Below are 23,900 nucleotides of genomic sequence, written 5' to 3'. Positions count from 1 at the left end.
GAGGGCTGCTGCATAACCTCACACAAGTCTGCTAGCGCCGATCTGTGCGCTGCATTGAAAAGTTTCCGCAAATTTCCCTCTGCAAAATAAATTACAGTGATTTTGTTACAGCTGGCTTTTGCAGTCTGCCCCACCTGAAAAAGGCTCCACAGCCAAAACATTTTATTTTCTGTATAGCATGGAATAAACCTTTATTTGTTCCTTTGTAGCCTACACATGCTAATGCAACTGATATAGGATTAATACTAAAAGAAAAACAATTGTAAACGTACTAAATTGTTGTTTTTATGTAGATTTTAACTAAAGAAGATGTCGGTATCATGCTCCAGGTTATGACACTGTAACACTGAGGAATTTTAGCATAACTGACACAGATGTATTACAACAGGTACTAGAACAACTTCAAGTTAATAAATCACTCGGCCCTGGAGGTATTTTCCCAGTTATGCTTAAGGAAATGAGGGATGTTGTTTATAGACCTTTAACCAGGATACATCATCTGTCATTGAGCATTGAACCTGGACCTACAAATGGAGAATTGCAGATATTACATTAGTTAAAAGAGGGGTGAAACTGAACCAAGAAACTATAGACCAATAAATCTTACTTCTGTTACTGGTAGATTTATGGAAACAGTAGAGATATACTAGAAAAGTATCTACAAAATAACAGCATTCTGACACAGTCAACACGGATGTAGAAAATGTATAGAGCAATAGAGCAGAAAATGGATTCCTGTTTTCCAGTGTTTATAATTCAATGATGTTATTTTCAAGCTTTTCAATTCTGCATTTACAAGATTGTGCTCTGATGGCTATCATACCATAAGACAAATATATTAGCCATGAAAAGAGTTCAGGAAGAAGCAGCAAAATATGTACTGTGATATACAGAAATGTTAAAGAAACTACTGTACATCTCTTTAGTTTAGAATAAACAAGATTGAGAGGATATTTGGTCCCTTTATTTTTATAATCATGCAGACAGGATCTGCCCCAGGCACTTTTTCCATGGTGACACAGGTCACAAGTCGAAACCAAAGACAGAGATTGGGAAATACGTTTTTACACAAAGAGTTGTGGGTGTCAATAAAATGCTCAGATGGTTTAGATTCAGTCTCTGGGCTACTTCTAGAAACAGCTGGATAAACATTTTGATTTCCAGTTCAGCAAAATGGATTCCTCTCATCAGTAAGCTTGTGAGGGTGTTTGACTTAGAAGTAAGCCAAGGCTGACTGTGATCATTACTGGGATGGGAAGCCCTCTGGAAAACCAGGATACTACTGTAAGTACCAATACCCTGGTGGACAAGTAGGCAGCACACTTCCCTCTCGATGAGGGAATGAGGTATGCTTTGAACAAGTGGGAAAACTAGGGAGCTTTAGGGTAAACAGGGAACAGTGGACTTTGTATGAATAAATGGCAAAACAAGCTCAACTACTACTGAACTACTAAATACCAAAGGGGCTAGACGGGCGAATGACTCCTCTCATTCTAACGTGCCTTACGCTCTTTCCTTTGTCAAAATGAGAACCTGAAACAGGACTTGAGACTTGAGATTTGTGCACCTTTAGAGGAATTTGCTTCATAGTAAATCTTCTCCAACATCCTTCACAAAAACAAACATTTTACTTTGGGGAACAAATGCTTTGTAAATAACCCTGGAAGTCTATTAGCAAATGAAGAGAATCTAGAATTGTGTGATGTGTGATGTGTTCAAGTCTGACCTGGCAGATTTCCTGAAGCACGGGGAATCCCTCAGAGAGGTGCTGGCAGACTAGTGGCCTGATACCATCTCAGCTGCTTCATGTGCTGAGAAAAAAAAGTGCATCTGTTACAGCCTGAGGTCAATACTCATTAAAAAGCAACAAGGAAATTAATAAAACAGGGTTTTACTGAGCTTGCACAAAGTCAAAAGATTGATGCTAATAAAATATTTTGTTGGCTTCTGTCCATTAAATCCCGTCCTGGAGCTCTGTGATGGGACCCCTGTTTGCACTGCTGGGATGTAGAACTGCTGTGAATTTCAGAATAAGAGTCACCAGTGCTGAATACTCAAGAACAGCAAGAAGGCGAGAAGCTGGTCAGCGGTACAGGCTACAGGTTGTATGGTATCCAGGCTGCCAGGAGGTTTAGATTGGTCATGCTAATGAATAACAAATGGTTATTCCTTAAGCTATGCAAAACTAGAAAGGCTATCCTTTTCTTTTAACCCTTCTAAGGAACGTGAGCTCACAGGTGAGGAAGACTAGTCAGCTCCTGTGGTTGATTGATCCCAGAAATCACATCCAGCTCTGTCATGGAGGGTTAGGAGAATCGGCTTCAGGGCAGGGTAGTTTCCTTCGGATCTCCACAGCCTTGTGAGTAGCTGTCGAATGATTGAATCACATCTGCTTTCACTTTTTACCTCGATTTTAACAGATAAACGTCATTTAGTACATCGAAGAATCTCAGTATCGCACAGAAAACAAAGTCAAGGGGAAGACTGTGGAAAGTGCTCAAACGTATTGAAAACTCTTCTTAAAACCCTAGACCTGTCATGCAAGTTTGAACAGGATTAATCCCAACATGCTCACTTAATTAGAAACTGTAAACCTACAATGTTGCTACTATGTAGCAGCTTAAGGTAAATTCTGCCATCAAGTACCTGATTAGTAGATTGACAGGGTTAACACAATTTTCCTTTAATGTGAGCCTCCAGTTTTTGGTTGATTTTGATTTGATTTCATACCGTGGATATTTGAGATCGTCAGAATTGTTTTGCCATAGTTAAAGCCTGTTTGTTGCTATGTTTAAGAACACGTGCTTGCTACCACACATCGTTTCTAGAGCTGTTTGAAAAAGCATTGAGCTGCTTCAACACATTGAAATCCCATTATTCAGTGTGACTTTTTTCCCAGGTGGCTGCAGTGACTCAGCACTGAGCACTTAAAGGTCAGGCTGCTGCCACCACTTCCCACAGCCAGCCGTTCATTCACAATTAATAGCAAATGTGAAACCAGTGCCACAGTTTGCTCTGCCTGCTTTCCTTCCTCATCAGCAGGAGTGAAAAAAACTTCTGTAGAAACAGGTGCTTGACTGCTTCATTGGAAATAGATGCTGACTTAATGAGGTTTGCTGTCTGAACTGCTGATTTCATTTCGCTTAGAGGCATACAGTATCTACAAACCTAACTGTAGACTCTAACAAACCCCCCCAAAGAAATGTGCTGAACACCCGCAAAAATGAAAGAGTAATTTAAAAAATAGCAATGGCAACAGCAATAAAGTTAACTTGTTAGTGGTAATATTTCACTCCCACACAGGAATATCTGAAGCTTAGTGCTTTCGGAAAAAGGTGCTTCTTGTTTGTGTGACAGCAGAGATATGGAATAGATCAAATCAATTCATATGCTTCGCTTCTTTAAAACACTGTTGGAAAATAAGCTACAGTGCTTTTGGACAGATTTTTTGCAGGACAAATAGCTTTAAAGAAGCCTGAAAATCAGGATCCCTTTTAAAACTGTAAATGAAAGGCCAGAGACATATTTAAAGATATCACAGGTTTTGCAACTGTATTAACAATATCCTGAGCCATATTTTTCATAGACCATTTTTTAGGTTTTAAATTTCAAGAATAACAAATAGTGAGCCATCTTCTAATATACACCTAGTGCCTCATGCTATGATGGGCCAAAGCAAATACACCCTGGCTTGGATTTAATGAAGAGCAGATGGAGCTGGACAGCTGTGCAGCCAGTCAGCAGTTGACAACTTCAAGTCCCCTCTTAGAAGCACAGGTGCTGACAGAACGGCGTGAACAGTGAGCTTTCAAGACAACCTGGTTAGAGAGGGTCACTGAGGGGAAGATGTTTTCTCCTGAAAGGTAATGTTTCCAGAACAGCTACAAAAACCTGGGACTGTAGAAAAAAAGTAAGCTTCTTTGTAGAGAACCATGCTGGCCGAGAGCTCCTACAGTCCATCACAAAGCATAAGAGAGTTTGGACCGAGAGGCCCATCTGCGATGTTCGTGATACTAATGCCCTGGGATTGTTCTGGAAATCACTGGCTGAGGTTCTGGGATCAAAAACCTAACAGTGACTAAACTAAGTGCTAGAGCTCCTAAAATATACCCTTCTCTAATCTGTAACATTCTATCTTTTCACCTCCTGCAGTCACCACCTTCGGTCAAATGTATCAGATATCGTGAAACAGAAGAAATGTGGTAAAAACAGGTGTCATGCAATTCAAATTTACAAAAAGTGAAGCTCAGCAAGGGTCTTGTGCACAGTTGGACCCCCCAGCCCAGCCCTAATTCCACAGGAGACATTTCATGTCATAGTCGTGTATTAGAAAGTGCAGAAGCTGGACTTTCGATGCACGTTCGTGCATCAGCAGCGGGCAGGGCCAGGACTGAGAGCTAGTTTGCTGGAAATCTCTCGAGCAGACGACAAACACACAGAGCTGCTTGCTCAGGCCGAGTCACGTGATGCTGAAGACTGAGGCCGGGAAGGCCAGCTCGTCTGGAGAATAATAGCGCAGTGTTTGTCATGGAAGAAAAAACAACTCTGCTTTTATTTGCCAAAGAGCTTGTGTTAGGAAAGCCAATGAGAAACGGAGAGGTCAGTGCACGGCCTTGAAAAGGAGTTAAGTGCATTAACACATAACGCAGGACTGCTTCTCATTTCCCTGGGGACTTGCAGAGGGGTTGGACAAACCGCAGCCACTGGCTTCCCAGGGACCTGAAGAAACTGCGTTGCCAGCTGGTTAACCAGTCACCTTCTCAAGTACCTGAGCTACTGGGGCCAGTTTCATGAGTGTGTTCTCATCCCAGAAAGCCAAAAGGTCTTCCGGCTCCTGTCCGTCTGAACAAGGCCTCACTTAACTGGAAATGCTCAAACGCTTTTACCCAGGCGTCAGCAAGTTAAGTAACTAATAAGACAGCCAAATGCAAAAGTTTCCCATAGTTTCCTGCAGGTTCATGATCAACAATTTTTTTAATCAAGGAGGGTTCCCTTCAGGGACTGTACAGTTGGACACAGGTGTTTCTTTATGTCTTTACACGACTTTCTAATTTGACAATTAATCTGGAATTATTTACTTGACACAGGTGGAGAATATAGCTTTGATAACTGAGGATGAACTGACCATATGACTTTGAGGCAGGATGGTACTCAACAATTGCCCTTAAAATGAAATAAACGAAATTGTAAATAAAGCATTACATTTGTGCTGAGACAATATCAAAAGTTTCTATATAGGCTGAGTGAACAGCTGGTCTTTACTGATTGTTTTGGGAGCATCATTGCAAATTTAATATCTGAATTAATAAAGTTAAGAAAAACATTAAATATTGCTTCTCATCCACAAACAGCAGTGAGATAAATAAACATTTATTTCTTGGTGTTACAGATTATAATTTTCTTAAGGGCAATTAAGCAACTATACTCAGTGGACTTTGTGTCTGGGACCCCTGCTCTAAGTTTGTTTGGTTTTTTTTAACATGGACCAGGAAACTATCATGTTAATGTGATACACAGAAAATATAAAAATATATATTTATTGAAAATATTGTGCAATTATAAATTTAGCTATTTAGGTATTAGTTTTATACAAATTGACTTGAATGACCAACTGCTGCTGAGTAATTTTCAATGTGACTGCAGTTTTATATCAAAGTCAGTGTAAGGGGATATCATCTATTGCTTTGATAAATGTATTGTGGAAGATCATGTTTCTGAGCTAACAGCACATTTGGTGTCAAAATTCAGTCAGACCTTTAATTCACAAGGATAAAAACTGTTCATTGGTCATCAAATTCTTAATTATGCTCTTTGTTTTCAAGACAGGTATTTTCATGTTCGCGTAAAATATCATCTTCTAAGGCTTTTTAAATTGGCACTTCCAGTCTTACTGATCTAGTGCTTCTGTTCTCCTGTCATGATTCACTGTATTTGCCATTCATTTGTACTAATAATTTTGTGATGCAAAGAAGGATTTATCTGACTTCAGTGGGTTGCAATTAGTTATGATCTTACACTGCAAAAATTTGCCCTGACTACAACTGTTTCGTGTTCTGTAGTCGTTTTGTTCAAAAGAAAATAAAAGGCTAATTGAGAACCACATCAAACAAAGATTCATATTGCTGGAGGATTAAATAACAGATGCATCGTGGGCAGATTAAAGCAAGGCATTAATTGTTTTGCTTGCATCTTTGGGGAAAATAAAGTTGCTGATAGTGGCAGTTTTGCAGTTTGATTTAGGACATGAGCTGATTAGCAATGTCAGGGGCGATAAATACAGGCTGCAATGTTTGTGTCTGTATCACTTCAAGGAATACTTTTTAAAAATACATTTCCCATTTAATTATCTAATCACAAAATATCCTCAAGAGGTAGTGTTGATTGATTGCTTTTTTCTTTGCTTTTGTTAGCTTAAAGACTATGTTCAGAAAGCATCACTCATGAAAACTCTAATTGTAAGCTCTGTGTTAATTTGTGGTTTATGTGCTGTGAAGGCAGTTAAGATCCCTTTTGGATGTTCATAACCTCAATGCAGAAAGGATGCATTCATATACTCAGACTCTTGGTTTGTCAGAACTGTTTGTTAATGCCAAAATGTTAAATTGCTTTTTTAGTTTAATCCCAGTTTCAAAGGACATCTGTGCATTGATTATTTGATATGTTAATTATCCATTTCTTTAATTAATTTATTACTTTTAATTTCTGTTTGTGAGCATAGGTCTGTTACATGTCTCTATGGAATAAAAATTGAAAACGTGGTCAATCTCTGATACTGATCCTGTTTTAAGAATTTTAGAGCTGCGTTCATCTCATATTAAACTATTGAAATAAAACAGTCTGATGTTCTACCGCCTTTCGAGTCATTCCTTAAGTCTGAACAAATTTTCATCCTGCTTAGTGAGGAGGGAAACATTTTGCTGTTAATGTTTTTTCTGACCTTTTAATTATGCTTGTAAAAAACTGAACCAGTTTTATTGATTATGTGTTTACATGTATGTGTTTCTATAGTTGTATTTTTAAGCAGAAAAGTTCCACTTGATCTTCAGTGCTGATTTCTAGAGGAGTTCACTAGGGGTCAGTCCTTCAGGTCCCACTGTGGCTCCAGACCAGCCTTGTGCCTTTTCTACAGTGTAGAAAATAGAACAGTGCTCTGGATTCCTTGGGAGGAACAGGGGACTGAGATGATTACAGTGCAGCTTCTTGCACTCTTTTTCTGGGTCAGTACGGGGATAGGCAGTGAGTGGCAAGTGTAGCATAAACAAATTGCTAGTAGGGAATTTGCCTCATGCTGCAAGGTTACTAGGAATACAGGCAGAGTCCTGCGGTCCAGACATTGTCAGTTTGAGCCTGCGTCACTGACAGTGACCAAGTGGTGCGAGTCGGGTTTCCTGTGGTCTGGGAGTCGCTTCACTCTCCTGTACGCAGTGCAGAGCTCGGCCTGTGCAAACTGCACAGCAAGGCAGCTCACAGACAACAGCGGTGCTGTAGACAAACATTTCAACAAGGTGTGGCCTGACAAGGCCCCTCAGCAAAGTGCTTGACTGCTCGATTTATGATATTTGCACAGGAGGTGGGCCATGTCCCTCTTTCAGTCAGTGCCAACTCTCTTTTAGGCCATGTGGAGCTTTCAGACTGACGCGAAAATTATATCCAGGGTGTCTTTGACAGGAGAGGGCTGCAGTGGCACAAGCAGACTGATTTCAGTTTTTGGGGTGGTTGGGGTAAAGCAATTAACAGCTTGCTTGTTTGCTAGTGGCTTCTCATCATGAAGATCTTTTCCAGCCATTTCTTGAATGATCACAGGCAATTTGGGTTCAACAACATAACATCTACTCCAAGACACCCATAACCCTTTCAACAATGGAGTGCCTCCTTCACTATTAAATGCTTTGCCTTGTAACCCTGTCTTATCCTCTTCGGTACTTGTTTGAAAGGGTGAAAGAACCCATTGGTTAGACTTCACCCTTCAGGCTTAGGACACCCTGGTAATAACTGCTGAGCAGAGACTGAAGAGATTCATCTCCTGTGTTGATAATAGTCGGTTTAGACCCTGTATTTTTCTTCTTTATATTTTTTGAATACTTTTCAGGCTAGCAATGCTCATTTGTTGTGATGGTGATGTGGCAGTTAAATTTGTGTAAAGTCCTGTAAGTGCAGTCTAACCATTTACTGGTATTAAAAGTTCCAATGATCACCTCAGCTTTCAGCTTACTCACTATTTTCATGATTAAAGAAATCCTGAACAGCCAGGAAATGACTAGTAATATAGCCAGCAATACATTGACAAGTGCAGACTTGAAAAGAAATGCTGGCAATTCAAACCTTCCACATGCTGTTCATACACAAGACGTATTTAATTTGTTTAATGTAAAACCCACTATTACATCTCTTCTTTCTCCTTTAGACAGTTTGTAATATTGAAGCCAAAAAATCCATTACCAGACTAACTCCTTCGGAAAAATGTGTGTGTTACTGTAATTGTACTATTACTGGGCATCAGCCCATTTATCTTTCACACATTTTGGTATGTGTCTAACCTGGGCAGTGCTCTGTAAGGCTGAGATAAATGAGATTCACAAAAGAACATTTATGAATGAAAATGTTGCTGTCTTTGGGATTAAATTGTCTCCCAACTGATCCAAATACTTACATTCCAAATAGCAGTTCCATCTATCTCAATATAAAACTGACAGACTGGTATAAAGGAGGGTGCAGCCCAGAAACAGACTTCAAAAACCCAGAAGTAGACACAGGTCATTATGACTCACCGTGTTTGAGAACGTGAGCGTTAAAGCACAGAGCCTCTGGTTTTATCAGTGGCCTAGGCCGGACATCAGCATCACAAGTCAATCTAAAAACACCTCTAATGATAGCCGAAATGTAGGGTGTTGATGTGGATTTTCTGACCTACAGTGAAAAGTGCCACCAACTGGCCAAACAGAACCAATGTCTGATAAGAAAAAATACAGGGAAACTCTTCTACTGAAATTCAAAGTAGGGATTAAAAGAAGTCATACTTGTAGGGCCCCAGGAGACAGAGAGGTCTGATTTTGATTTAGGGCCTAATATCAAATTTATTTTCTTCTAATTGAGATGATTACAGTGCTCTCTGATCAGCCTCTATCTGAAATGTCACTGGGCCTACCTCAAACACACGATTTACAGAGAGCATTAAAGCTCGGGCCTGAGCAAACCTCCGGGCTCATTTACAAGCAGGTCAAGCCTACAGTAGAGATGAAGTGTCAGATTACTGTACATGAGCTTTAGTCCGGAGCCTTGACATTAAAATAAGCGCTCCAGGACACAGCAGATTCATCCTGTTTTTCAGTAGCACTTCCGTGCTGCAGTAATAATACTCCCCTCAACACACCTCTGCATCAGGTACTGACATTGATTTGTGTCAACAGGGCTCATTTCAACACAGTGGGACTCTGTCACTGACTACGAAATCTCTATTCTTTTACTCTTCGTACTCTGTTTCAGAGGTGACTGCCTTTGCTCAGCATGCCCATGCACAATATTGCCTGTGCTGAAGCCACTGTGCAGTCATTTTAATGGTACGCAGATGTCTTGGCTGGATTTTCCATGCACATTTTCTTATTTTACACATTTTGCTTGCTTTAGATCCAGCTTGTCGTGACGCTCATTCCAGAAATTAGCAGAGTATTTAAGATGGATGGATGGATGCTTTAGCCAATAACATTTTATGTCATGGAATCTGCATGACAGCCCCTGCCAGTCTGTCAGACAGGTCCCTACAGCAGGACTGTGCTGCTGATGCTAACAGGTTAGCCCTTTAAAGCCAGGACATTGACCATTTTATTTAACTGCCTGTTTTGTGAAAGTAATAAATGTGTGAAGTGAAACCTTGTGCTGTTTTGATACTGATACAAAGGTACTAGGGGAAAAAATGTGATATCTTATATAATATTATGTAATATTTTCTGTTATATATTATTTATTTTTTAGTTTTTACCCACCTAGATTTGCTGCCTTGCTTGAATTCCTTTAACACCCAGATTTGCTCAGACTCTCCCCAGATTAGATATTCTGATGTATCAGATAATACTGAGTAGGTGTTTGCTTACTCTAATTGGAAACACAGTTCATCATCACTACCCTTTAAATTTTTACTTATTTTTATGTGAGTAATGGGTAACTGCAGAGAAATAAAAAATAAGTTTTTTTTGTGACTTTTATTTTGCAAAGTCATATGTGTTGATTTTTGTGTTCCAGTTTAGAGGCAATTGTAACAATTGTAGTTGTAACTGGAATTTGTCCTGTGTGTATGACATGGCTATAACTGGCCTCTTCTTCTTGAAAGTTATGATGAATGGATTGCAACTTAGAAGTCAGAGTTTACCTCCAGATTGTGTTGTGCAATCCAGACACCACCTGACACCACAATGACGAGATCACGAGCTGACGAGATGAGTTCCTCCCTTGGTTAGCTAAAGACAGAAGACAACAGCTTTCCAAAGTCAGAGTGTAACCAGGTTTTTGGTTGAAACAGATAATGCAAAGATGGAAGCAGCTGAGTTTGAGGCAGCCTTTATCTAGGCCCCACTCTGTGTCACTGTGTCCTGTCAAGAGGAATCAGTAACGGTTGAGTCTTCCCACTGGAGACAGGAGAAACATTTGCTCCCTTGTGCTTTGGAATGGAGGTACCTTTGCCAAGATCAGAAAATTGGTGTGGCAAGCTTTCAGACTGGTGATTTAGAAACTGGGAACTTCCTGTTCTCATCAGCATCTGGAGGGACGTTAATGAGTTTTCCAGCTGGAGGCTTGGTGGCAGGTTTCAGTGATCTACTCACAAGAAATGGGGAGGCGGCAGGTGTTATTTATCAAGACCAAAGACTGAGATACTCTGATAAAGTGATACTTATATAGAAAGATTGTTAGGAAAAATGTGTACAATTGTGTTCAGATTTTGATTATTTTTCCATTGTTTCTCTAAAATCAGTATTGACATTGCTGATTCTGTGAACCAGCTACTTAAAAGAGACAGAACTCAAGCTGTAAAGTGTTTATTCTTCTTCACCCTGGTAGGAGTCAGGGCCAGCCTGAGGGCTCCAGGTGTCTCCTGCCATACAGCCACCTGGGGGCAGTGCGGTGTAGTGCGTACGTCTCTGCTTTCAGAACCGGAAGGTTGTGGGTTCCAGTTCCTACTTCAGATCTTGTTGTAGTACCTTGTGTGAGCTACTTTACTGAACTACTTTTTGGTCCCCGGCTGTAAAAATGTGGTCCAGTACAACTGGGGGCAGTGTCAGCAGTAGACAAGGTCCCAGGGTGAGGGGTGATGTTTGGGGGATGGGGGAAGTCACATGCTCTCTTGCCTGCTGAATGCCAGAGAAACCAGGACAAGCTCAGGTATGGATTTCCCTTATCGTCTGTTGCAGCAATGCACAGAAGCCGAATCAGCTACACACACGTGGGAAGAGGTGCTCTCCCCCATAGAACATGGAGGAAGGATCATTAATGGGGATGTTGTAGTCAGACCTCCGTCGAGCCAATTCAAGTAAAACGTTATAATGTTTGGTACTATTGTACAAAAGTAGGAGCTGCCTGAACTATTTTCTTTTCCACTATTTCTAAGTAACACAACATAAAACGAAGGAACTTGGGAACTTCCACTGTCATACATTGACTGATTGAAAAATAAACTTTATGACTTTTTAAAATGTCATTTTAAATGCTTCGTGAGCTGCAAAGAACTATTTGTATACCAGGTACACTGCAGTTCCCACAGGCTTGTCGTATACTCCCCATTTACCAGATAGCCTGCCGTTGTCATGACTGAATGTGTTTTTTGTTCATTTTTCTGAGTTCAGGCTCTCCTTCAAGTCTCTGTATTAATAATTGTTACTTCTGTGTATCTAAGTTTTTGTAGGAATGATAAAACCCTGGACATACACATTCATAATTTGAAAATATATTTTTTGAAAATTTAAAAAATGCTGCAGAGACATTTCAAATTATACATAAGGGGAAAATGTATAACATAGTCATCATTCACGGTTTGATTAAAATCTGTAGTATTAATATTGGTACCAGTGTAAGAGCAAAATGTGGTGTGTCATCAAAATCTGGTATGCATACCAGATATGTAATATTTGTGTAATGTCTGTAAGCCATACAGAATTTGTTTGCACTAGCCTGTAAATATAACTCGTAATTTCGTGAAGTCAAAAATGTTGTTTGCATACCATGAATGCTTTCGATAAACATCACACCGATGCATGAAAAAATAACTAAGTGGCGGCTAGCACAAAAATTAATAACTTGACATCCCCTACCTGAATTTCTGCTTTCTCAAGTCTCTCTGCACTGCAGAGCACCAGGTTCCAATGAGCAAACCCTGTGTTGATCCTGGAAAACGAACGTGCGCGTACATGCAAAATCACAGGGCACATGGTACCACGTCCTGCTGAGTACCGCAAACTAACATGATGGTAGTAGCAGCAGGAGGGGTGACACAAGGAAAAGCTGTTAAGTGGTAGTAGAAGTTATTTCTCAATATATTAAATAGTAGTAGTAAAGGTGGTAGTAGCATTTTTTAATAGCAATAGCATTTGAGGTCCTCATAGTATGACGATATTAATAATAAATCACTGTAATATTCATAGTAGTAGTCGTAGTATTAAAGCAGTGGTAGTCCATTTCATGTTAAGAATTTTTCAGACTGATTGTGTTGCTGTAATCTAGGTAGTGTAGTATAGCATTCTTGCATTGCCAGATTACAGATGTTAACTGCCTTCTCTAATGAGCTAAGCATTTCTGTCTGTATGTACTTCTGATGTGGTGTTTAAACACATTTGCCAGAGTTTACAACACAGTTGGGCTGAATGGACTTGGTGGCAGACATGCACTTGGTGCACCTTGTCTGAAAGGAAAAGTTAACACTTGAACTGCAAGGTTTCATTTCCTCATGGGAGTCCGAAACCAGGAGAAACTGGGAAATTTCTTCAGTTAGATTGCACGTATTTAGCAGTTTTACAGGCTGGTATTTACAGATTGAGGTGCGTGAAGATCTTCTTCATACACACAAGAAGGACTTAGGAATCATTGTGAAACTATAGGATTCTCTTCTTATGTGGTGGGGTTTTTCACAGATTTACCAGCTTCATTCACATAAAATCCTCAATGGAAAGGTGGGGGGAAAATAGCTGGTTTGGTATCATCCAGCTGTTGAAACAAAGCTGCAGAAGTCATCCTTGGCTACTCTCAAGGCAACATAGAACTGTTGACAGTGACTGGTGGGTAAATAAGATTTCCTGGTGTCCCAGCAGAGAACCTTTCTCTTTCTGTCCCTCTCCCTCACTTTTTTGCTGTAAAGCAGGTTTATTGACTACGAGTCCTGTTTTCCAAACCCTGGCCTCAGCCCCGCTGATGTAACAAGTCCATAGGTTGATTTACGAGGTCTCTCTAGTGGTGCTTTGACAGTCAGTGATGAAATAAGGCACTTTGGGGATTCTTCAGGCAAGAGTAAACACTTAAACTGAAGCTTGGCTGTAAATGTGGATGGCGAAAGGGGAGTTACACTTGTCTCACTTTACAGAGAAAAACAGGAGATCTTGCTTCCCAAGTGCCTGCTTGCTAACTTTCAAGGTGTAACCCCTACCCCACCCATCCCAAATGTGGCTAAAGGTGAAAAAACATTTTAAAAAGCAGATATGTTTACAAAATTCCATTTCTGTTGGCTCTGGGGTACGACAGCAAAGATTTTTTCTGTTCAAGAAATTCCTTGCTGTATTTGAACTTTCAGAAAGCTTTTGATCAAGTACCACATGAAAGAATAATCCTCAGTCAAAGGAATCTAACGACATGTGTGCACATTTTTAACAAATGGTTAAAAAGCAGAAAGCAATGTGTACTGAAAAAGGGAATGGCCTCAGCCTGGAGTGATGTCATTATTGGGATGCCTCAAGGCACAGTACTTGGCAAACTGCTCTTCCTAATCTATATTAAAGATCTGATATGGTAAGTAAAAAGTTATCAGATTTGCAGATGATTCAAAAGTAGGTCGCCAATTGTCTAAAAGCATCACAAAGAATACAAGAAGACTTAGGACTGAGCAGACATACCTGACTAATGAAATGTAGCCTGGCTATGCACAATGTGTATGAAGGTAGGAAATGAATTCCCAAATATCTAATAGGTAGTATGAGAGTGGAAGAATCAATACATGATAAAGGCATAGTTTGTGTACACTTTCATCAACTTGACAGTAAATAGAAGCAATAAAAAAGGCAGAGAGGTGCTTGATTATATTTTAAAGAGTTTAAGTAGTATAAATCAAGGGGACATCATGTTAAAACTATACAATGCATTAGTCAGAGCTGACTTGGAATATTATGTTCAGTTCTTGTCACCACACTACAAGAAAGGTACTCCTACTCTGGAGACAGTGCAAAGAAGAGCCACCGGACTCATTTTATTTTCTCCTTTTCTTCTGCTGTATTCTCATCTCTAACTCAGCACCAGAGGTATTTTGTAATCATTCCAGTGCCCAGAATTGAGAGACATGTCCAGGCAAACTACTCCAAGAACTGACACATTTACAGTATGTCAAAAAAAACATTATTTGTTATGTCAGCACTAAATCTGCTTGATAGATTGAGGTTGACAATGAAAGATTGAGGAGACTAAAGAGGGAAGAGGTGTATTGCTTCGTGATCATGCTTTTCCCTTAAGGCATACTAATCATGTAATAGGTGCTTGTCCAATTTGCTTAATGAATGCATGTGGTGTTCTTCCAAGATAAAAAGAAACATTAACACATTTTCTTAACCAAACAGAATGTGAAATCTTAATTTCATCATTATTCCGGGCTTCCAAATACTGTCTGATCCTGGAGCAAGCTCTCCAGCCTTGTTGTAGATATGATTCTCCAGAAAACGGCTGATGGAAATCCTCAGATTGATTTGCTATGAGCAGCCATAGTGATCAATAATCAATTCTTGATTCTTACCCTTCTTTTTCTCCTGCTCATCCTTTTTCATATTGGCCCCTCATCCAAGCACAGATTCGACAGACTTTGCCAATAAAAAAGAACTGGATTCACTTGTCATAACCACATGCATTATCCCTCCAGGCTTGAGTAATCAATGGTTAGGTGTCCAGATAATAATAATAATCCTTTACACTTATATAGCGCTTTTCTGGACACTACACTCAAAGCGCTTTACAGGTCATGGGGATCCCCTCCACCCCCACCAGTGTGCAGCTCCACCTGGATGATGCGACGGCAGCCATAGTGCGCCAGAACGCTCCCCACACACCAGCTCTCAGTGGGGAGGAGAGCAGAGTAACAGAGATGTTGCCTTGTGTGCTGTATATGGTTGTACAAGCGGTCTGGTGTCTGGTGCTAAACCTAATTGGATTAAAGCATAGAATACTACTCACAGATTTATCTCTAAATGCATCTTTTGTGTAGATTCATAGCTCAAGTTTCTAAAAATGCTACCAACCAATTTATTCTGCTGCTTAAAACAACTTCTTACTGATATAATAATTACCCAAAGCTTTTAAAACATTGTCTTAATGTATTGCAGTGGAAAGGACTGGCAATTTTAGTATGAGATTGCCCTTAGTATGAGTTTGTTTAATCATTTTGGGCAGGAAGTCTTCAACTCCTTTGCTGGAAGGTCTAATGTCTTCTGGGTTTTTTTTTCTAAGCTGAACTTACTTTTCAACTGAACAATGATCTTAGTTATTGTCTTTGCTTTTGATTGTTCGAGATTGCACAGAGCCTTAGGAGCCTGGTTAGGCCCATCAGAGTCATGCTGTTGAATAAATAAATTAACAAACAAAAGATAACACTAGACTTCTAAGAGTCTGAGACCCTTCATTTTGGATTTCTGGCTTGGTGGTGTTTATTTTTTCAGAACTGTATATGGTGGGTATAATGGGCAATATATATTTCTATCAAAACAAACACTCTGCTGGGAGATATTGTGGATTTAAAATATAATATTACAAAAAAGCTGACAGCTGTTGTTTAATACTTTTGAGTGCTGTTCTCTTTCCTCCTTAAGATTGTGCAATGGAACAGAGGAAATCACACGTATCACATGAATTGAACAAGTCACAAAGAGGGACTTAATCTCATTACTGTTCAGATAGTCTAAACATCATTCCGGGGAGAAAAATTATCTGTATTTGACAATAATAAATAAAAAATCAGCATATTACAATATTACAAATATTGAATAATGAAATAATGGAATAATATTTGAATAGAGTCTTTTTATTTTAACTTTGTGGGGAAAAAATGAAACATTTCAAGAATTATATTTTTTTTTAAAGACTAAATGTAACTATCCATTCAAATGTACTGGTTATCATTCAAAACAATCTGTGGTTGTACATTAGGTAATTCTATTGGAATTTTATGTCAAAATCATTTAGAGACTCTTGTATTGTTTAATTTTTATTTCTTATCAAATTATTGTTTTCTAATCAAAGAGCTCAACAACATGGCTTGTGCACAGATATAATCTGATTAAGGAATTTTAGGTTATAATTGTTTTATTCAAATGTAGTATTGTGTAATTTAAAACAATAATTATCTGTTTGACAATTGCTCTTTTGAACAAAAATCATTATGTGGTTTTAACAACCACACTAAAGTGAAATAAAATTATTCAATTAGTAGAAATAGCTGTTTTTCTTCACCACAGGGTCCTAATTTAGAATCTGAAACCTTAAAAAAAGGATTTTGTTAAAAAACCAGGGAGATCTTGCCTTTTTGACCCAGCACATCTGCAGTGTGAATAGCCTGCTGTGTGATTGTGGAAATCACTGTTGAAATGAGTAAATCCTGAAGCAATGTGTTCTTTATTTTTGTGCAGAGGTGTCAGAGCTTTTTTCTGTCAAAAGATTAAGCATATCCTTAGTCAACGCATCTATGCACCTTTTTATTTGTGATTTGTGTTGTTAGCCCTGAAAAATCTGAATTTTCTGTGTCTATGAGAAGAAAAGTCTTGCATGCTGATCACTGACATGAGGAAGCCAGGCTGGTCTTCCATCTTTATTCAGTGAGAAGGAGCTATGTCAGTTATGCTGTGACAACCTCATGTGCTCGAAACCTCCTGCGACTTGATCTCTTTCTCTAATGCTGAACTGCTTTCTGTGTTGATGGAAGAGACAGATGGTTGTGTGCACCAGATGTACAGTACCTGATGCAGTTTCTACATCCTGTCCTTGAATTTCACACTTCTGATGAGAAATGGGAACCATGTGCCATTTAGTTATTTCTACTGACTAGCCATTGAAGACAATTCCAGTGCTGCTTGTTCTTTGTCGAAGTGTGAATGCTGAGAACCGTTCTCAAGCTATTGCATTCTCTAGACATCAGCATTCACAGGTTTTCCCATTCCTAGTGCTCTGATTTTCCAAGAAAATACAAAGCAGCTTTGACACTACACAAATATCATGCACAAAACAGAGCAGGCATAAACACATCAGCACTCAGGCTGCCTCCCTTTGCATTGCAGAGGGCCTTATACAGATGTACTTCTGCAGCTCTTTTCATTGCACAAATATGTTAAAGGACATTCCTAAGCTGTAATGCAATTATGTCAAAGTACATCCAATTCATCTGCTTTCCCCTATTAGCAATATACCAAGCACCACTGGTTTGATTGGACTGACAGAGAGATAGTAAAGTAAATTATTCCATGTGTGATGAATGACTGTGTCACACTACTTCAATAAGCATGACCTTTGTTTTGAATTTTATTTGCTTTAATCTGAATGTTTCCATGGCTCAGTGTTTGTTATAAATCCCTTCTCTCCATCCATCATGCAAGAGGCAGCAGTCCATCACAGGGTGCACACAAACTCACGGTGACAACTGATAGATAACAGCTTATGCAGCCACCATGATTTGGTAGATAGGACGATGGAGAGTCCACACAGAAGGTGCTCCAGTCTGGAGCCATACCCAGGCTAAGTGCCACACCACCTCTCTGCTCAGCCGACATCCTCAAATGTAAAAGTTAAAATAAAAAAAATTTCTGATGTTAGTTTTATTTTTGGATCTCACCATTTGGATCTCAGATGTGTCAGCTTAGCTTTGCCTTAATTCAGAGCAGTTTTTCACATTTGAATAAGCAGTTTAGCCTTTATAGTTTATCCACTTTAATCATCAGCTGGTCCTTGTCTTTTTGTGACCCTGTATCTTTAATTACCTACCTTGCTCTTTGCAGCTATGTTTTATCGACAAACAGGCTGTAAATGCAGTCGATATTGTCAGATAGTGACAAGGAGGGTCCCGTGATGAAGAGAGATACAGGCCTTTTCACATCTGCTTGGAAGCTCTTTTCTTTACCACGTCATGGACCTCAATGTAAACAGCAGATTCCTCTCCGTCAAGCTGCACCTTGAACCAGATGGGAAAATTGACTCCCAGCGCCTCTTTGAGTTGGAGCAACCACAACGTTGATACCCAGCACCTCATCACATTTCTTGTTATCCTTGAAAACTAGACAGGAAAGTTGTTAGGAGATTTGGTACACTTGAGTATGGCACACTGGCTACAACATGTGGAAACATTAAAGATTTGGAGTAACTACTGACGTTTTGCAGTTTACCGTGTATTCACCCATGTCTGCTCTTCGCCTCTAAGGTAGTGGAACTGACTACAATTTATCGGACTGGACAACCACTCCTGTGGTATAAAGTATGACTTAAAGTTTGATTGGACATCCATCCATTTTCTAGCTGCTTTATCCAGTTCAGGGTCGCAAAGGAGACAGAGCCTATCCCAGCAAGCAACAGGCGCTAGTCGGGGTACACCCTGGATGGGATGCTAGTCCATCACAGGGCAGACGAACACAGACACGCACTCACTCACATCACAGACAATCTTTCCAAAAACCAACTGACCTACCCAGAAGTCTGTGGACTAAGGGAGGAAACTGGAGCACCAGGAGGAAAGTAATGAAAACACGTGGAGAACATCAACCATTAGTAAAAAACTACATCTTAGTTTTTTGACCCATTCCTGGCACCTGCTCTGAATGTGATGTTTTACTGCGGTAGATGACTGTATTGATCTTCAACAAGGATTTCTGCATATGTTTCTCACATGAAATCCATTCCAAGAAAACACATAAAACTACACCTACATCATCGCACATTCATGATTGCCAACACAATATATTTAAACATTAAGGCATTTGTAATTAATCAAAGCCAAGTTGGTTATATCAATGATCAGACTGAAGAACTGGCTGCAATTAAACAGCACACTGACGTGGTTTGTTTATGGAAAAAGGAGGCAGTTATGACTTCATTTTTATTATTTTCTTTTTCCACATTGACAAAAAACATTATCCCTTTTCTGAATGATTGTGAGCCTCAAATAACAGCATGTAGTGTTGTGTCTAATCCAGCAGTAAAAGTATTCATTATAATTCAGTGGAAAAGCCAGGTTTATGACAGTACATTTCAAACATTTCCAAATGGTAAATTATGCATTCATGCTTCAGTTATAGTGAAGTTTAATACCTTTTGTATATTAAGTTTTAATCATGAGCATCGTGTAACACTTGCATACATTACAAAAAGTATTGTTTTAGTTCCTTTTCACAACAGAACATTTTTACTTTTGTATTAGGTTGCTGTCTTCTGAGAGCTTTAATTGCTGCTACACATGTATCTATGTAACAGCTACTGCTGCACTGTCATTACATTAAGGAGAATTACATTTCCTTGGCTTGTAAATGGACAGAACTGATTGAAACGTGGTACTGAGACTTTGCTCTGAATATTAATGGTATATGAATATAAATGATACCAACAAATCTTGATTTTCCACTTTAATTCAGCTTCAAGGAGCATTTAGAAACTGATACAAGCATATTTGTGTGAATGTGTTGTTTTGTGCCAAACCCTAACAAAATTACAATTACAATTTTAAAGAAAAGGAAGAGGAGCAGTTTAGAGATTGAGTAGCTTTTCATTGTGTATACTGTTTGTCTGCCAATATATTTTGAGTGTTATTTCTGGAGGAAATCAAATTTAACTATATAGATAAATCATTCAAACATTTCAACATGAATTACAGTCATAGTCTAAAGACCACAGCCACTGCTTCACTCCTACTCCCTAAGATTAAGAAAGTCTTAACAACACTTAAATGTTAACAGAAGTAGTGAAGTTCATGGATTGAACTGATACAGGAGGTATCAATCAATATTTTGGTCAGCGGCTGCAAAAAGTAAAAAAATAATGGAGGGCTGGAAGTGTGTCATTCTGGGACCAATCACACCCAGAGTGGGCTGATGGTTTCAGTAAGTGAAATTATCTGTGCACAGATTTATTACATCTATTTTTCAGTGGCAATAAAATAAAACATCATTACTTGTTTTGTGTTGTAAAAATGCGTTAATGATTAAAATTTGAAGAACCAAACCATTGGCCAGGTTAAACAGTCCCTGTGTCAGTCACACCTGTCTGTAGGGGAATGGCACATTGATATAAAGTACAAGTGCTTTAAATCTGTGATGTTAAATCAGTATGACGCCATGGGTCCCGTCCCAGACAGACCAGTCAGAGACCCCCATTCTTTCTTACCATGGTATTACTACTGTGTCTCAAACCACACCTTCCTGATTTTGTCTTGGCAGATATTGCACATGGATCAGAAGCTGAGCCACATTGTTGATGTTCTCAACTGCCTGGTGTCCAACCAGCAGTCTGTGCCATCTGTGCGACCAGCGGTCCAAAGCAGAACCCTGCAGTCAGAGTATTTCTCGAGCCACAACAGTCTGCCCACCTATGAGCAGCTCAGCATCCCAACTTGCACTAACTCACAGGACGAGAGCTCCTGAAGATCCCTGCCGTGTGCCCTTCAGCTCAGCAATGGTCAAACAACAAGATACTTACTGTTAAGCAAAACTGTGAAACCAATGATCCAGAAACTAACAACCTAATGAGGTACAGTATACCTTCAGAAAGGGCTGAGCTATAGAAAACGGGAAGAACTGCAGACAGTTTATTGCTAAGGTAGGAAGAATGGTGGTTCTCCTAGCAGCTCCTAGAATTTCCTAGAAGCTCCTTTTTGGCTTTTGTCTTCTGTTGCCTTCCGGGAAGAATCAGAATCAAATTCACCATCACAAGTCCCACGTTGCCGAAATAAGGAACTGGGGTTTACAAACTCTGTGACTTGACTGACTGAGTGAAAAAGAGACAACTATATGCGCTAAGCATTAAAAAATGAAATATGTTACTTACAACTGCATCAAATTTGCAAAGATATCAGAAAAATTACCCAAATATTTTTGTAGCAGGTGCACAGACTTTTTATTACCTACATGAGTAAAGTCACGACGGTGAGTAGCTTTTGTCATCATCAGAGGTGGTCTGCTGTGAAACTCACAGGCTAGCAGCATGTGTGGCCATTGCTGGTGTCAAGACAAGCTGCGCATCTCTTGACACAGTCTTTGCACCAGGTGGTGGATGCTGTTTAGTGGGATTCTGTCCCAAGCCTCACGTATGAAGTAAATGTGGCTGATGAGGTCAAACCTGTTGCGTGAGGACGTGCACCGTCCCGTGGGAATGTTGTCACATCAGGAGAGCGCAGGAAGGGCAGCAAAGGACTGATCAGGGCAGCCAGGTGTTTTATACTGATGAGGCTTAGATCCACCAATCAGCATCACTGCATGTGTCCCTCTGCACATCCTGTCACAGCAGGCCCATCAGGGCGGTTGACTCAAACCTGGCATGATTGTTTAAGATGTCTAAGCTCCACTGCTGACAGGTCAAATATATAGTTGACACAGAATCATTGTTTTCTCAATAAGAAGGTCCCTCTCTGTGTTTTCTTTCTTGATTTTTACCAGATATGACAGGTTAAATCACCTCATCGCCTCTACCCAATCAGCTCTCTCACTAATGCAATGGTTGTAACTTTCATAAACCCTCAATCAGCAATCAGTGATCTATTTAACAAAATATTTCATCATGTACTTGGTATTTGTAAAAGCATACATAGAGCGTCATGTTTTTGAAAAAAATGTTTCCTTCAATGTTCAGTATACAGTGAGGATAAATGGATACAAGGAAAGTCAATTTGTTTCCTTACCTCCTCTGTGCTGTCTTATGAAACACAGAGATGGTAAATGTGTGGCTGAGCTGGACTAGTCACAGAGTGGATGAACATGCTGACAGAGGAGATGGGTCTGAAAATTGAACTAAAGTCCTAGAATTGCGATTGTATCTCTGTAATGGTCTCTGTTTCCATTCACAGACTCAATACAAAAGACAGTGTTTGGTTTGAGCAGTTGTGCCAAGTTGTAGAAAAGGACAACATGGCTGTACACATATGTCTGTCATCTTGTTAATGGAATTAGTTAGCATATGGTTTGCTTTACACATCCTTTTTAAGGACATTTTCTTAAAGATAATTTTTTTAATTGAAAAATGTATTTCATTGTAATTGTAATGGTAATTTTCAGAGTGTTTTTAAAAGTGGCATTTTGTTTTGCTGTGTTAATTTTGTAGCTTAAAAGAGATGAGTAAGTTTCTAGAAATGAATTTACTTTAAGGCAGTGTAGTAGGTTTTCCTGGTGTCTGCTTTCTGTATTAAATGTTGTCGAGCGGTAGGAAACATTAGCACTAAAGGTAGTACCTTGTTAAAGACTTCAGAAATATCAAGCTATGAGCCAGAGCAGCAGCCAGAATACCAGAACAGATTCTCTCTCATCGTGGCATCTCTCTGTGGTGCGACTGGTTAATGTTTCTTATTGAAAACAACCAATCCAGCTCCTGAACTGAGCCATTCACTTGTCAGGCAGCCTGCACAGGCTCATCACACTGTATACAGTATCATCCATACTCACTCACACACTGCAAACACTCCACACAAGGTGTGGGGAAGCATTCCCCTCAGTAAGTTTCTTACCTCCAGTACTATTGTAGCTGCAACTTAAGTAAAATTCCAGTTAAGTGTTTTATAGCTTTAGATTAACAAATTAGTTGATTGTAGCATTTTAACTTTTTAATTGCATGCAATTATTTTAGAACGTTGTCATACCATTTTACTTCCACTGTTTAAAACTTTCACAAAAGTGGTCTGATCATTGAAGGATGCCCGAAACAGAGATTCTTTTCCATGCAACTTGAAAACAGAATTTGACAATAACATTAGAATTTAGAGGACAATAACTCTTTTTTTCTCTGTTTCACTGTTTTTAATACATTTATGCACTACATTTATGTGAAAATGATCATTCACACCTCCCGCCAAATGGAACCTTTCTCTTTAAGAACCAAGTAACATTTTGGAGATCATAAACAACAGGAGAAACAGTAATCCAGGTTTGCAATAATAGAGCTGGGAACATTTTTGGAAGGTTTTCGGACAGGTGCGGGAAGGAAAATGCTGTTTTAGACAGTGTGGCATTGTGTCTTCCATGCAGCCTGTATCCACATTTCTTCACATGCAAAATCATCTTAGAGAACCTCAGGGTCACCATTAAAACATCACAGGGATGTTGGCATTGTACTGAAACTGTATCAATCGCGCTGATTTTACAATGATTCTTTTGTTTTTTATAGTGTATGATTTGTATTATTTCTGACTCAATAAATTAATCTCACCTTTAAAACTGGAAGCCTTTCCTGATGACTTTAATTACCAATTTGCCGTTTGTTTTTCTTTGTTGTTCTACTGAAAATAAATGACTTGATTTCTGTTACGGTTTGTCACATTAAGCAACACTGTGACCCAGTGAGAGCTGGCTTTGTGAGGGTCACCTGTTAATGGAATAACCCTGTGAAATGAGGCACACCTGGTCTGATTGAGTAATTAGCACTCAGGATAGGTTCAAATTGGTTGGTTGCAATAGTCAGCATAGCACTGTCTACATTGGCTTCCATCATGTCTGTCA

The 23,900-nt window shown here is 39.4% G+C and overlaps 1 protein-coding gene across 3 annotated transcripts in view; it reads left to right on the top strand.

Annotated features, from left to right (window-relative positions):
• Positions 1-23,624, top strand: part of kcnq1.1 (potassium voltage-gated channel, KQT-like subfamily, member 1.1) — a 283,894-nt gene extending 260,270 nt beyond the window's left edge. For all 3 annotated transcript variants that reach the window (XM_088610908.1, XM_088610905.1, XM_088610907.1), the window contains one exon: positions 20,637-23,624. In XM_088610908.1, coding sequence (XP_088467034.1) covers positions 20,637-20,840 — 204 coding nt within the window. In that variant the 3' untranslated portion in view covers positions 20,841-23,624. The remainder of the gene's footprint in view (positions 1-20,636) is intronic.
• The last annotated feature ends 276 nt before the right edge of the window (positions 23,625-23,900 follow it).

Source organism: Lepisosteus platostomus, chromosome 18, assembly GCF_059453375.1.
Source record: "Lepisosteus platostomus isolate fLepPlt1 chromosome 18, fLepPlt1.hap1, whole genome shotgun sequence".
Lineage (NCBI taxonomy): Eukaryota > Metazoa > Chordata > Actinopteri > Semionotiformes > Lepisosteidae > Lepisosteus > Lepisosteus platostomus.
This window is presented reverse-complemented; position numbering and strand designations above follow the sequence as displayed.